Below are 12,029 nucleotides of genomic sequence, written 5' to 3' on the forward strand. Positions count from 1 at the left end.
AAAGTAAGGGGAAATGTGTGTGCGTCTTATGGAGCGAATGCAGGCTGCGCAGCTATCCCAGAAGCCAGAACAGCAAGAGGGATTGCTGCTTTCACTGCGCAACGATCCCTCTTGCTGTTCTGGCTTCTGGGTTTCAGAATATTTTTTTTCTTGTTTTCCTCCTCCAAAAAATAGGAGCGTCTTATGGTCTGGTGCGTCTTATAGAGCGAAAAATATGGTATTTTAGAAACCCAAGGGTGGGGTTTTTTTTTGCAGATGCAGGAAGAGTTCATTTACAGACTTCACAAGGAAGAATGCAGCAGCTGAAATCCATCGTCTTTAGGTGCTGAGCTACTTAATGATGCAGAAATGAATTTTTGGACTGTGCCACTTCAAATGGCAACGGGGTGGCAGATTTTTTGAACATCACTTTTTACCAGTAAACCTGGAAATGATTTCTAACTTGGCAACAGATTCATGCAGTAGTCTCAATAGTAAATGCACAATTGTAGACCAGCAACACTTTATTTTTTATGCTCGATACAAGGCAATTAACAAATGCCTATTAATACTTCACAAATAGTTATTAGCAATACAAATATATATTCGTTTTTCATGAAAATGTCCATTGAAAAGATTAACTTAATTTGTGTGTGAGGAAAATTGCTCTAGATTTTTTGCAAAGTTAACGGGGTATTCCAGTGCAAAAACAGATCCCATTACAGCTAGCATAAAGTGCTTGGAATGAAGGACCAATCGTCTTAAAGGGAGAGGAGTTTGAAACTGGGTTGGGAGGAAAGGCATGGTAATAGACGCTTACCATATTACTTCTATAAGGAAAAAAAGTGTCGATAGGAAAGAGCCTCTACAGTGGTACGAATACTGCAGAGGGATGCAACAACTTCGCCACACACATACTGAAGTGGTAGGTGTTCTTAACACAGTTCCATGATCAGTGGTTTTGTATCACAATATGTTTAGCACGGAGGATAACCACACAAAAAGCTTGCGTAACATGACTGATTTTGAGGCAACTGTACCATATTATACACAGTGCTAAGTGTTCAGTATGAGGTCAATTCTAGTCTGGATCTCCACTCCTGCCAGGAAGCACTGCTAAGAACTCGTTTCTCATGAAAAGAGTTAAGCACGTGTCCTTGCAAGCAGTTGAGATTTACAGTGCAGGCCTCTACATGTCTCTCATTTCAAACTCTTGCTGCAACCCTATACCATTTGCATGGGAGCAATTGTCACTGAACTCAAATGAAACAAGACTTCTGAGTAGACACGTAGAAGAGCTTAACCTCTTGCTTGGACTGTGTCTTTCTTGGGCAAAATTGCAAGTAAATAATACATTAAAAGGGCACTCTAAGTTTATATTATGCCCAGAGAGGCTGACCATTGTGTACAATCAGTTAAGCACTCTTGTGCGTTAGCATTGCCAAACAGCGGCTGAGTACTAACTATTCATAGTATCCTCTGCAGGGAAAAGAGAAGCACCCAGCATTGAGTTGCATGAGCTGTAGGCATTTTGTGACTAGTGGCTTGGATGGAAAAGGATGTTAAAGGATGACAAAAGGCGTTTGGGCATACTCTAGCAAAAGCTAGTTGTATGGGCACTCAGGACATGGTTTCTAAATAAATGTGTAGGATCCAGACGCCTGTCCCATTTGCTTTCAAAGACCTTTGCTTTAACTAGCCTTTTCTGCCTTATACTGTCGTATTGGAATAAGGACATGGTCGTGTTGCAGGCATGACGATGTTTGGTAAACTCCAGTTTTTGTTTAAAAGAAAGAAAGTCCAGTGTTACAAAGAATCGCCCACAGCCATTTGCCCACTAAGCCTAGCCTTGCATAAAAGTACCTACTCGATTGACTTTTTTTCCTAAAACAAAACATTCCGATTGCTTCCCAAATGAGCAACTGTTTTGCAAATCACCTTTAAAAGATCCCTTCATCATATTTTTCTGTTGATTCAGTCTCAAACTTTTTGCCTGGGATCGCCACGCCTAAACTGGGATGTTTCCTTTCAACCTCCAACTTGCAGCAGGAGGTCTGTCAACAGGTGTGCCACCCAGCAGGTGAGGGGGATGGGATAGATGACAGGACTGCAAGGGGAACAAGTGGCAGCAATGTCCACCATGCGTCAGAGAAACATGGCTTGACTTCTAACGTGGGAAAACCTATCACAGTACATTGTATGATTACCAAAACTGGGGAAAGGATTGCTAGACTAGAAAAAGAAATGTGACAGTTTGTACAAATGAATCTAGGTTCTAGACCCTTGGTGTAATATAGATCCAAGACTGAAAGTGATTTGATACTTTGGGACAAGGGAGGCGTGACAGCATCTCCATGTATTCCCAGAAGGTGCCAGGTCACATTTAAATAATACTGTTGCAATGAAAACAGACATCTCAAACTTGATTCTTAACAAAAGCTGAAAACAGCAACGGCTTCACGAAAGCAGAGGGGAAGAACGAGCAATTGGTCACCATACCATTGGGACAGAAATCCTCTCAAATGTTTCCATGGTTGATTGTTAGTTCTGCCGCAGCCTAATAAGAAACTAAGTGAATTGTTGTCGTTTTTATGCATGTTTTGAGATGGTGTGCTTCACGGCCCGCTGGTAAGGCAACGGTGATCTTCCACCTCAACCCCCTAAACTTGTGTAGTTAATGGGGCCCAACCGCTAATACTTAAATAAGGCCACAACAATGCATTACGTGGTGAAGAATTGGCACTGGTTTCGCCCGTACACTCATTGCCAGCAATGGATGTTGCGCCACAGCAATTCCACCCGCCCTCTGGAAGGGCAATGCATGCCTTAAAATGGCAAATAAATAATTACTGGCCAAGAATCCACTGAGCAGTTGTTGCGCCACCCCTGACCGGGAAACGTACTAAGTAGAAACAAGCAGGAATATGGCAGAAGACCACATAGCAGAAAGTGGCACCATACCAGAATTTCACAGAGTTATTATAACGAAAGAACAACTAGATTCAAGTCTTTCACTAGAGAACAGTACAACAAGGCAACATCTTCAAGAGGCACTGCCTCCGTAATGGAATATTGATTTCTTTGCATTGAGTTGCATTGCATCAAATGGTTACTAGTAAAAAAAAACAACACGTTCAGTTTTATTTCCTTCCTCTCTGTATCCTCTTGTCTCTTTGCTCGTGGGACGATCTCCCCACTATGGCACAGAAAGGATGTCTGCCTTCACCTTTCTGCTCAGAACGGCTGCTGCACCCTTTGCAACAGGGCTGCTCATACATAGCTTTCTTTCACCTTTTCATCTTTCAAAAAGGAAGTCAGAAGTGAGACATCTACAACAGTCTGGTTTTTGTGCAACGACAAGTCCTTTGTGTGGTCGTCATCGCTTTGGTCCTTGGCGAAGTTTACAAATACCTGAGAGGGAGAAAAGGTAGAAAGACTAGGATAAGTTGTTGACTTATATTCCAGTAATTTTTATTATTATTGAGATATATCCCTCTAAGCTTTGCCCACTAAAGTTAGTCATGCACATTAATTTCAATGGGTCCTGGTCTACTTTCAAACCCAGATCAGGTTGCAACACACATAAAACAAAGCACACCATCATAATATACTATCAGGATGCTGTCAGTGGCTCCAGGCTGGTTGTCCAGGAAAGTATAAAGACAAGGAAAAGTTTCTTACTGTCCTTTTTTATTTCAATCTTTACAGAGAGAGGCTATAGAACTCAGCCTCTTGGATAATGGCATTGTCCCGAGGGAATCTCCACACCCCCCTTCTCTCCCACTTCCTCATCCACCATTCTCATTGTCTCCTCTATGGGTGCCTCTGTCTTTGAGCTCTTTGTTCTCCTACTTTTAAGGCTTGCCAGGTTCTGGGAGATGGAGGGTCTGGAATGCTTTCTAATGACAACGTTTCAGCTGGGTGTTGTTGTTCTGGCTCTCCCTTGACTTCCCAACTTCTCGCCTCATCTGCCTCTGAGCTGTGACCTCCCGCAAACCCCTGTTGTAAATCTATACTGTCTTCCTCTTCCTCTTCCCTGGAAGGGTCAGGATGAGGAGACGGTCTCCACCATTCCTCCTCCTCTGCCCAGTCCCCAACATATACACACGCAAAATTATCAGAACAGCTGTTAAACATTAAAACAAGCAGAAATGTAAAACAAACAGATGAGTACACATTTAAATGCATACAGAAAAAAGGCCAGTCTTCAGGTTCTGGCGAAAGATACTCTAAGGCAGAGCTTTCCAAACTTTTCATGTTGGTGACACACTTTTCAGACATGCATCATTTTGCGGCACAGTAATTCAGTTTTACTAGCAAACCGGAGATTCAACTAACCCCTTGTAAGAGATACGGACACATATTGTTCCGACATACCTACACACTGCAGCTGACACACTAACGTGTCGTGACACACAGTTTGGAAAGCTCTGCTCTAAGAGGACCTGAACTGGTTCACACATGCAAGTAGATCATCAAGTGAGCCACAAGCACGTGGAACTTGCTTCACGTTGCTCAGAGCCAGTGTGGTGTAGTGGTTAAGAGCGGTAGTCTCGTAATCTGGGGAACCAGGTTCGCGTCTCCGCTCCTCCACATGCAGCTGCTGGGTGACCTTGGGCCAGTCACACTTCTCTGAAGTCTCTCAGCCCCACTCACCTCACAGAGTGTTTGTTGTGGGGGAGTAAGGGAAAGGAGAATGTTAGCCGCTTTGAGACTCCTTAAAGGGAGTGAAAGGCGGGATATCAAATCCAAACTCTTCTTCAACTTCACCCCATGCTTCTCATGGAACAATAACTCCCCAGAGTTCCTCCACAGCTATGTCCTGTGAAAGGGGCTACACATATCTTGTTTCTGCCAGCTGTGGTTTGGGCTGTGCCAAACATTATGTAGGAGGGATGTGGTGCTTTGCAACATGATAGCGATGATGAATGGGCTAGATAACTTGGCGTACTATGACCAGGGCTGAAATTGTCCAAGGAGGAGAGGAGCTTTTCAGGGGTTTTTTGGTGGCATCTCCATGATGAAACACTAGGGCAGATGCCTGAGGGCCAAATGTGACTCTCCGGACCTACCTGTCTGGCCCTCTGAACTCTCCTGGACACAAAAATCCTACAAAAAGCAAATGAAGAGCCTCTGGGTTTCCACTCAGTATGAGCACTGCTCTTAAGATATGAGAAACTTACTTGGTCAAGTGTGGTCTGTGAAACGGAGTAGTCTTCTATGTGGAGTCTCTTTTTGTTCTGGGAGAGGATGCTAAATATCCGAGCCAGAGAAGACTGGGAGGAGGGCAGCTGGTACTGCAGCATGTTGCAATGCTTCTCCTTCAGCACGCTGCCCGGGAAGGCGAGCTCAAAGAAGTCTTGAACAGGCTTCAGGTCAGGGTTTGCCCCTGCTATTCGCACTATGATTGTGTAGCCATCTCCAAACCTGGAAAAAATGAACAGAGGAAAGTGTGGGACTTTCAACAGAGTAGCCTTCAAAAAATGGAGCGTTTTTTATTCCTGTAGCTTAAAAACACAGTAGGTGTTTGGTAAAGATCTTAACAGAAGTAGAATGAACACAAGACTATGCAGGAGAGCTTCAACCGATTTAGGTAACTTTTAGGCTATTCAACCAGCAGCGCAATCGTATACAGTGGTACCTCTAGATGTGAACGGGATCCGTTTGGGAGCCCCGTTCGCATCTAGAAGCAAACGTAACTAGTGACGCCACGTCTGCACACGCCCGTGTCGCTTTTCGCAGCTTCTGCTCATGCGTGTGATGTCATTTTGAGCGTCTGCGCATGTGCAAGCGGTGAAACCCGGAAGTAACACGCTCCGTTACTTCTGGGTTGCTGCGGAGTGCAACTGGAATGCGCTCATCCCAAAGCACATTCAACCCGAGGTATGACTGTACAACATATCTACAGTGGTACCTCAGTTTACGAACTTAATCTGTTCCGGAAGTCCGTTCTTAAAATGAAGCCATTCCTAAACCAAGGCGTGCTTTCCCGAATGAGGCCTCCCACCGCCGGTGCCCTTCCACTGTTCGGCTTCCGTTCGTAGACCAAGGTAAAGTTTGCAAACCGGGACACTACTTCCTGTTTTGCAGAGTTCGTAAACCGAATAGTTCGTAAACAGAGCTGTTCTTAAACCGAGGTACCACAGTACTGAGAAGCAAACAGCTTGAGTTCAAGGGAAGTTCAAAGTGGGCATAGCATGCCTCCCCAAGTTTAAATTAATCAACCGGGGCTCATTTTAAAATGGCAGGACAGCAACATAAGGACAACCTTATTTTTGAGGCTATTTGGTTCTGGTGTGAGATTGGGGGGGTGGGGGTGGGGACACCCATTAATGATGGCCTTTTCTCCTAACTGTTTTTGTTTATTATGTTGTAAGGTACCTAAAGCATCGTTATTTTCAAAAAGGTGCTGATAGTGTTGTTTTGATATTATGCCAATGCGAATAAGTGTAATCCATTAATTTATCAGATGATCCAGAACAGACTTGAAAATAAGTACAGTTACACCTATTTGTTGGCTGCATGCAATCTATTCTGAAGCAGATTCTGGAAATGCTGACATGAGCTGTCTTGGTGCATCCACCTGTGCAAAGGCATAAAGTAGTGGCTTACCTGTTCTTCAGGTGCTGGACACTGCCAAGGCACCTGAACCGCCCATTGACCATGATCGCCATTCGAGTGCACAGGGCCTCACATTCTTCCATGCTGTGGGTAAGAGAACAAAGGAGTTAAATTGTGCAAATAAAGGTTCCAGCATGTTTGTGAAATCACTTTTGCACGGCACAGTTTTACATCCTCAAACAAAAGGAAGACCTGGATATGCAGGCTTTAGAATCTTTAACACTAGAAGCTGCGTTCTTTTAAAAAGAGAGAGCAATTGTCCTTCTAGCTAGCTCAATACAGTGGTACCTCGGGTTAAGTACTTAATTCGTTCTGGAGGTCCGTTCTTAACCTGAAACTGTTCTTAACCTGAAGCACCACTTTAGTTAATGGGGCCTGCTGCTGCCGCTGCGCCGCCACCGCGTGATTTCTGTTCTCATCCTGAAGCAAAGTTCTTAACCTGAGGTAATATTTCTGGGTTAGTGGTGTCTGTAACCTGAAGCGTCTGTAACCTGAAGTGTATGTAACCCGAGGTACCACTGTATTGCCAAGTCTGGCTGGTAGCAGTGCCAGGTCTAGTTTCAGGTCTTCGGCACCCTCCTAGCTGAGACAGAAATATCTCAGGACAGACATGAGCTCTACCACTAAGTGACAAGACCTTGATACTTAATAATAATAATAATAATAATAACAACAACATCTGAAACTGCTACCATCAGCTGCTTTTTTTCTTCATTTTCTCTACAACTACTAAGCTCTCTTTTTTCCTTGTATGGCTATGTTTAGTTACTTGAATTTAAAAATCAATTTAAAAAGGAATATGAAAAAAAAAAGAATATTCAGTACTGTTAGGATATCCTGCTGTGTTCTGTTTCACGTTGTGTGTCTGTCTGGAGTTTTTGTACAATTTACACTAAATCCAGCCAAAATTAAACATGTCTCATTCATTTCGATGAAAGAGATTTTAGCATCCATTTTATGTTCCCAGTGGACTCAAATTGTGTTTTAAACAGCTTCTTTAGCTAGATGATGACAGCTCCTTTTTTTGGTCACAATCCACTTGCAACCAAAAATGAAACAGTGACTGAAACACATCGCTATGCTGTGTGATGCAAATAGCAGCTAAGAGCCCCCAAACCCCGCTTACCTGTGAGATGTAAGGACCACAGACCTTCCCTCCTTGATGACACTCAAGGCGCAGTTCCAAAGGAATCGGCGGGCCTTGGGGTCCATTCCTGTGGTCGGCTCATCCTGCAATTGAGATATAATAAATAAGCACTGATCTTACTCGCCAGAGCATCATTTCATGATGATAAGCTCCATCACACCTTCCCTTCCTCAACCATCATGAAGCAGGGCTCATTCCATCAGTTTTGCTAAAAGACCAGCTGCATTAGTGCCTCCTTGACCCTGAGCTGTTTCCTGTGGCAGCTGGACATTATAATAATGTGGTGTAGTGGTTAAGTGGTTAAGAGTGGTAGTCTCGTAATCTGGTGAAGCGGGTTCGATTCCCCGCTCCTCCACATGCAGCTGCTGGGTGACCTTGGGCTAGTCACACTTCTCTGAAGTCTCTCAGCCCCACTCACCTCACAGAGTGTTTGTTGTGGGGGAGGAAGGGAAAGGAGAATGTTAGCCGCTTTGAGACTCCTTAAAGGGAGTGAAAGGCGGGATATCAAATCCAAACTCTTCTTCTCTAACTAGTATTTAAGAACTGGTACTAGAGGCCTGGGAAAAGACATATAAAAATTTGAAGAGAATGTGGGAAATGATTGTTGTTAAAAAAAACCTGAAGTTATGATACTGAGATGTACAGGATTTGATGGACTTATTGAGAGAAGGACTTGAGAGTGGATCCTAGGGCAAGACCATCCCATCCCTATAGATCACCAAAGAAAATAAAGAAGATTGGCAAAATAAATCAGTGAACTATGCTGGACATATTAAATAATTTGAAAACCCAAACAGGGACAATTATTTAATGCATGTATTATTATTTTTTTGGAAGCTTTGTGTATAGATTCCTACATTGGCATAACTTTTAAAACTCACTTGTAATAAGATGAAAAGGTTTTAAAATTGGATTGTTAAGAATATATTCATGGACAGGCATGAATAAGTACTAAACAATGAAACCAAGAGGGGGAGTGGAGGGAAGTCAACTGAAATAATGGTTTAAAAAATTGTTCATGACACTTGCTCCCCCCTCTTTTTTATACACTGTTGATATTTTAATGCATTGTTGTTATTTATTTATTCTGGAAATTTTATAAAATGTTATTGAAAAGGGGGGGGGGGAGGGGAAAAAAAGAACTGGTACTAGAATTGCCTTTTAGCAGAATACGCATTGCTTATGTGAGCAACACCCTACTCACCAGGAACACCACAGGAGGCCCTCCGATTAGGGCCATGGCAGTTGACAGCTTGCGCTTGTTCCCACCGCTGTAAGTGCCGGCGCATCTTTCTGCATACTTCACAAGGCCCAGCTTGCGAACAGCCCATTCACCAACCTGCCAGATAGGAGGGTAACATGAACAGAGAAGAACAACCTCCAGGCTCTGTGCAGCTTTAAAAAGCTGCTGTTTGCGACTCCAGAGTCCTACTTAGGTTTTATCAGTCTGTTATATATTCCAGGCCATTCAGCACAGCAAACGAGGCTGAAGCACCTCCAGTTTCTTTAAGGTTGGAGACTTGACAACAGTTTTGTTTCTAAAGAAAGTTGAAAGTGGCTCAGTTCACTTCCCACTTTGCACCTTCCTTTTTACCCTCTTCTGCCTCTGTTCAATTGGAAACAATTCAAAAAACGCCCAGTGTTGCGTAAGTGGCTTGCTGTACATCATAATAAGTGGGGGCCTCTTTTTCAAGATGCCTTTGATCCTCTGAAAAACATGACTGTCTATATCCAGTCAAAGGGAGCTGACGGCACAGCCAGAATGTTATGCCCATTGGGCTTTGCTGCCGCATTGTTGTTTTGCAAACATTCCTATTGTGTGTGCATTTACTTACTGCTTTAGATCATTGTTGCAAGCCACCACATGCTTCTGGTGAAGCAAGATAGAAATGTTTTAAAGTAAATAAAAAAATTATTTACTTTAAATAAATAAAGTAAGAGACCAACTAAGTTTGTTCTGGATATAAGCTTTCATGTGCATGCAGACACAAAAGCTTATACCCAGAACAAACTTAGTTGGTCTCTAAGGTGCTCTAAGGTGCTACTCTGAGGTGTCTAAGAATTGATGCTTTTGAATTCTGGTGCTGGAGGAGACTCTTCAGAGTCCCATGGACTGCAAGAAGATCAGCCCTCTCCATTCTGAAGGAAATCAGCCCTGAGTGCTCACTGGAAGGACAGATCCTGAAGCTGAGGCTCCAGTACTTTGGACACCTCATGAGAAGAGAAGACTCCCTGGAAAAGACCCTGATGTTGGGAAAGACAGAGGACACAAGGAGAAGGGGACGACAGAGGATGAGATGGTTGGATAGTGTTCTCGAAGCTACCAGCATGAGTTTGACTAAACTGCGGGAGGCAGTGGAGGACAGAAGTGCCTGGCGTGCTCTGGTCCATGGGGTCACGAAGAGTCGGACACGACTAAACGACTAAACAACAACAATAACAAGGTGCTACTGGACAATTTTTTATTTATTTCGACTGCATCAGACCAACACGGCTACCTACCTGAATGCTTTAAAGCAAACAGAGATAAATGCCCCCTTTGCTCCCTCCCCTTCATCACCAACCCTATGGAGTTTGTTGCAGTAATTAGCACTGGTGTCTCTGTCCTGCCACCTTGATTTTTTTTTACCTTGCAGACTTCTTTCTCAGGGACGCCTCTTAAGAGTGCAAATAATTCCAGGTGTTCCCTCCCCGTCAGCAGCTCATTTATGGCATCGAACTGAGGGCAGTATCCCATATTCTGGTGGACGTCTTGGATGTTAGACAAAATACTGCAACGAGAGAAGATGCAGATCTTGAGTGTTTTGCTAGTGGTTCAGCACAGGGTGGGTTGTGGTGGACCGACCAATTGGGAATTATCAGACGTTGACAGCTAATGCCAAAAAAAATACCACTACATGGAATTAAGTCAGAATTTTAAAAGGATGTATTGGAAGTGCTAAACAGACTGTTCAACAAAATTGTGCCGCTGGCAACAACCTTACTAATGTCAATCAAGACTTTTGGAAATGGTGCATTTCAATACAGAGTTTGTGATCATGGTGTTGATTTCTATGCCTTTCCTTCTGGCTCATGTTAATGAACAGAGCTGCCAAACATTATGAAAATTCAAATTAGGAAGTGAAAGCACATTTGCATAACCCTAGTTTTTCTAGCCATAGGGTGGAGCAAGAGTTGTGCAGAGTATCAAGCCACAACTGAAAATCTTATTCAGCCACCCTCCAGGCTCCTAAACTTTTAGCACCTACAGTTGCAAGTTATGGACTTGCAAACTTGAGGACCTTGACGACTACAGTAGCACCTCAGGTTACATATGCTTCAGGTTACATACGCTTCAGGTTACAGACTCCACTAACCCAGAAATATTACCTCGGGTTAAGAACTTTGCTTCAGTATGAGAACAGAAATCGCGTGGCAGCAGCAGGAGGCCGCATTAGCTAAAGTGGTGCTTCAGGTTAAGAACAGTTTCAGGTTAAGAACGGACCTCTGGAACGAATTAAGTACATAACCAGAGGTACCACTGTAGTCTCATTTTATTCAATGAAATGTAATTTCATTTCATGCAGTGCAAGTCTCTGCTGAAACAAGCCCCACTTTGAGTTTTGTGGGATTTGTTCTCAGGGATTATGTCTAGGACAGAAACCATTAAAAAAGTTATGTACCCAATATTATATTCTACACTTTTCCTGCACTCCTTCAGAATCTCGGCATGCGCACAGCTGTGGCCTAAGCCGTGTTCTGATCACTGGAGATCCTACTGATCCCTTCTTTTGGCTTCCCAGATTTCACTGGCTGTGACAAGCTGAACTTCGCAGCCTAGAAAATCAGGGTTGTTTAAATAAATGAAATTGGGTGTTTCTCAGGATGTTAAATAGTGTGACCAATACCAAGTTCTTCCCTTGCATGGAATACATACAGCAACCATGAGCATGTCACTGCCCCAGCAGTGCAGCAAAATCTAGTCTCACAGACCAAACCAACTTTTGCTGTGTGTGGCAATGAAATCACATCTGCTCTGAAAGTGCAACAGCAGACAGAAAGGCCAATGAAAAACATGGCTTTCTGCAGAAGGAGCCGCCATTTCTTTTCATACCTGTTGCCCTTAAGGAAAGCATCTCCTCCTGTAACATCTGTATCTCCTGTCAACATCTTGAAAGTGGAGGATTTGCCAGCACCATTCACACCCAGGAGTCCAAAGCACTGCAAATATTTAAAAAGACCTGATTAGCACATGCATGCTCCATTCATCTCTCACACACTCCTTGTGTTGTTGCATGAAAAC

At 43.4% G+C, this 12,029-nt stretch overlaps 1 protein-coding gene across 2 annotated transcripts in view; it reads right to left on the bottom strand.

Moving 5' to 3' along the window:
- Window positions 1-485: 485 nt before the first annotated feature.
- Window positions 486-12,029, bottom strand: part of ABCA1 (ATP binding cassette subfamily A member 1) — a 120,191-nt gene continuing 108,647 nt past the window's right edge. Inside the window, exons 44-51 of one of the 2 annotated variants that reach the window (XM_083718128.1) lie at window positions 11,841-11,947; window positions 10,377-10,518; window positions 8,952-9,086; window positions 7,727-7,830; window positions 6,592-6,684; window positions 5,163-5,406; window positions 2,071-3,390; window positions 486-1,999 (exon numbers count right to left, since the gene is read on the bottom strand). In XM_083718128.1, the coding sequence (XP_083574254.1) occupies window positions 3,250-3,390; window positions 5,163-5,406; window positions 6,592-6,684; window positions 7,727-7,830; window positions 8,952-9,086; window positions 10,377-10,518; window positions 11,841-11,947 (966 nt within the window). In that variant the 3' untranslated portion in view covers window positions 486-1,999; window positions 2,071-3,249. Of the gene's footprint in view, window positions 2,000-2,052; window positions 3,391-5,162; window positions 5,407-6,591; window positions 6,685-7,726; window positions 7,831-8,951; window positions 9,087-10,376; window positions 10,519-11,840; window positions 11,948-12,029 lie in introns of both variants that reach the window. The other variant, XM_083718129.1, reaches the window with a different exon arrangement.

This window comes from Podarcis gaigeae (genome assembly GCF_964106915.1).
Source record: "Podarcis gaigeae genome assembly, chromosome: 17".
In the NCBI taxonomy this organism is placed as follows: domain Eukaryota; kingdom Metazoa; phylum Chordata; class Lepidosauria; order Squamata; family Lacertidae; genus Podarcis; species Podarcis gaigeae.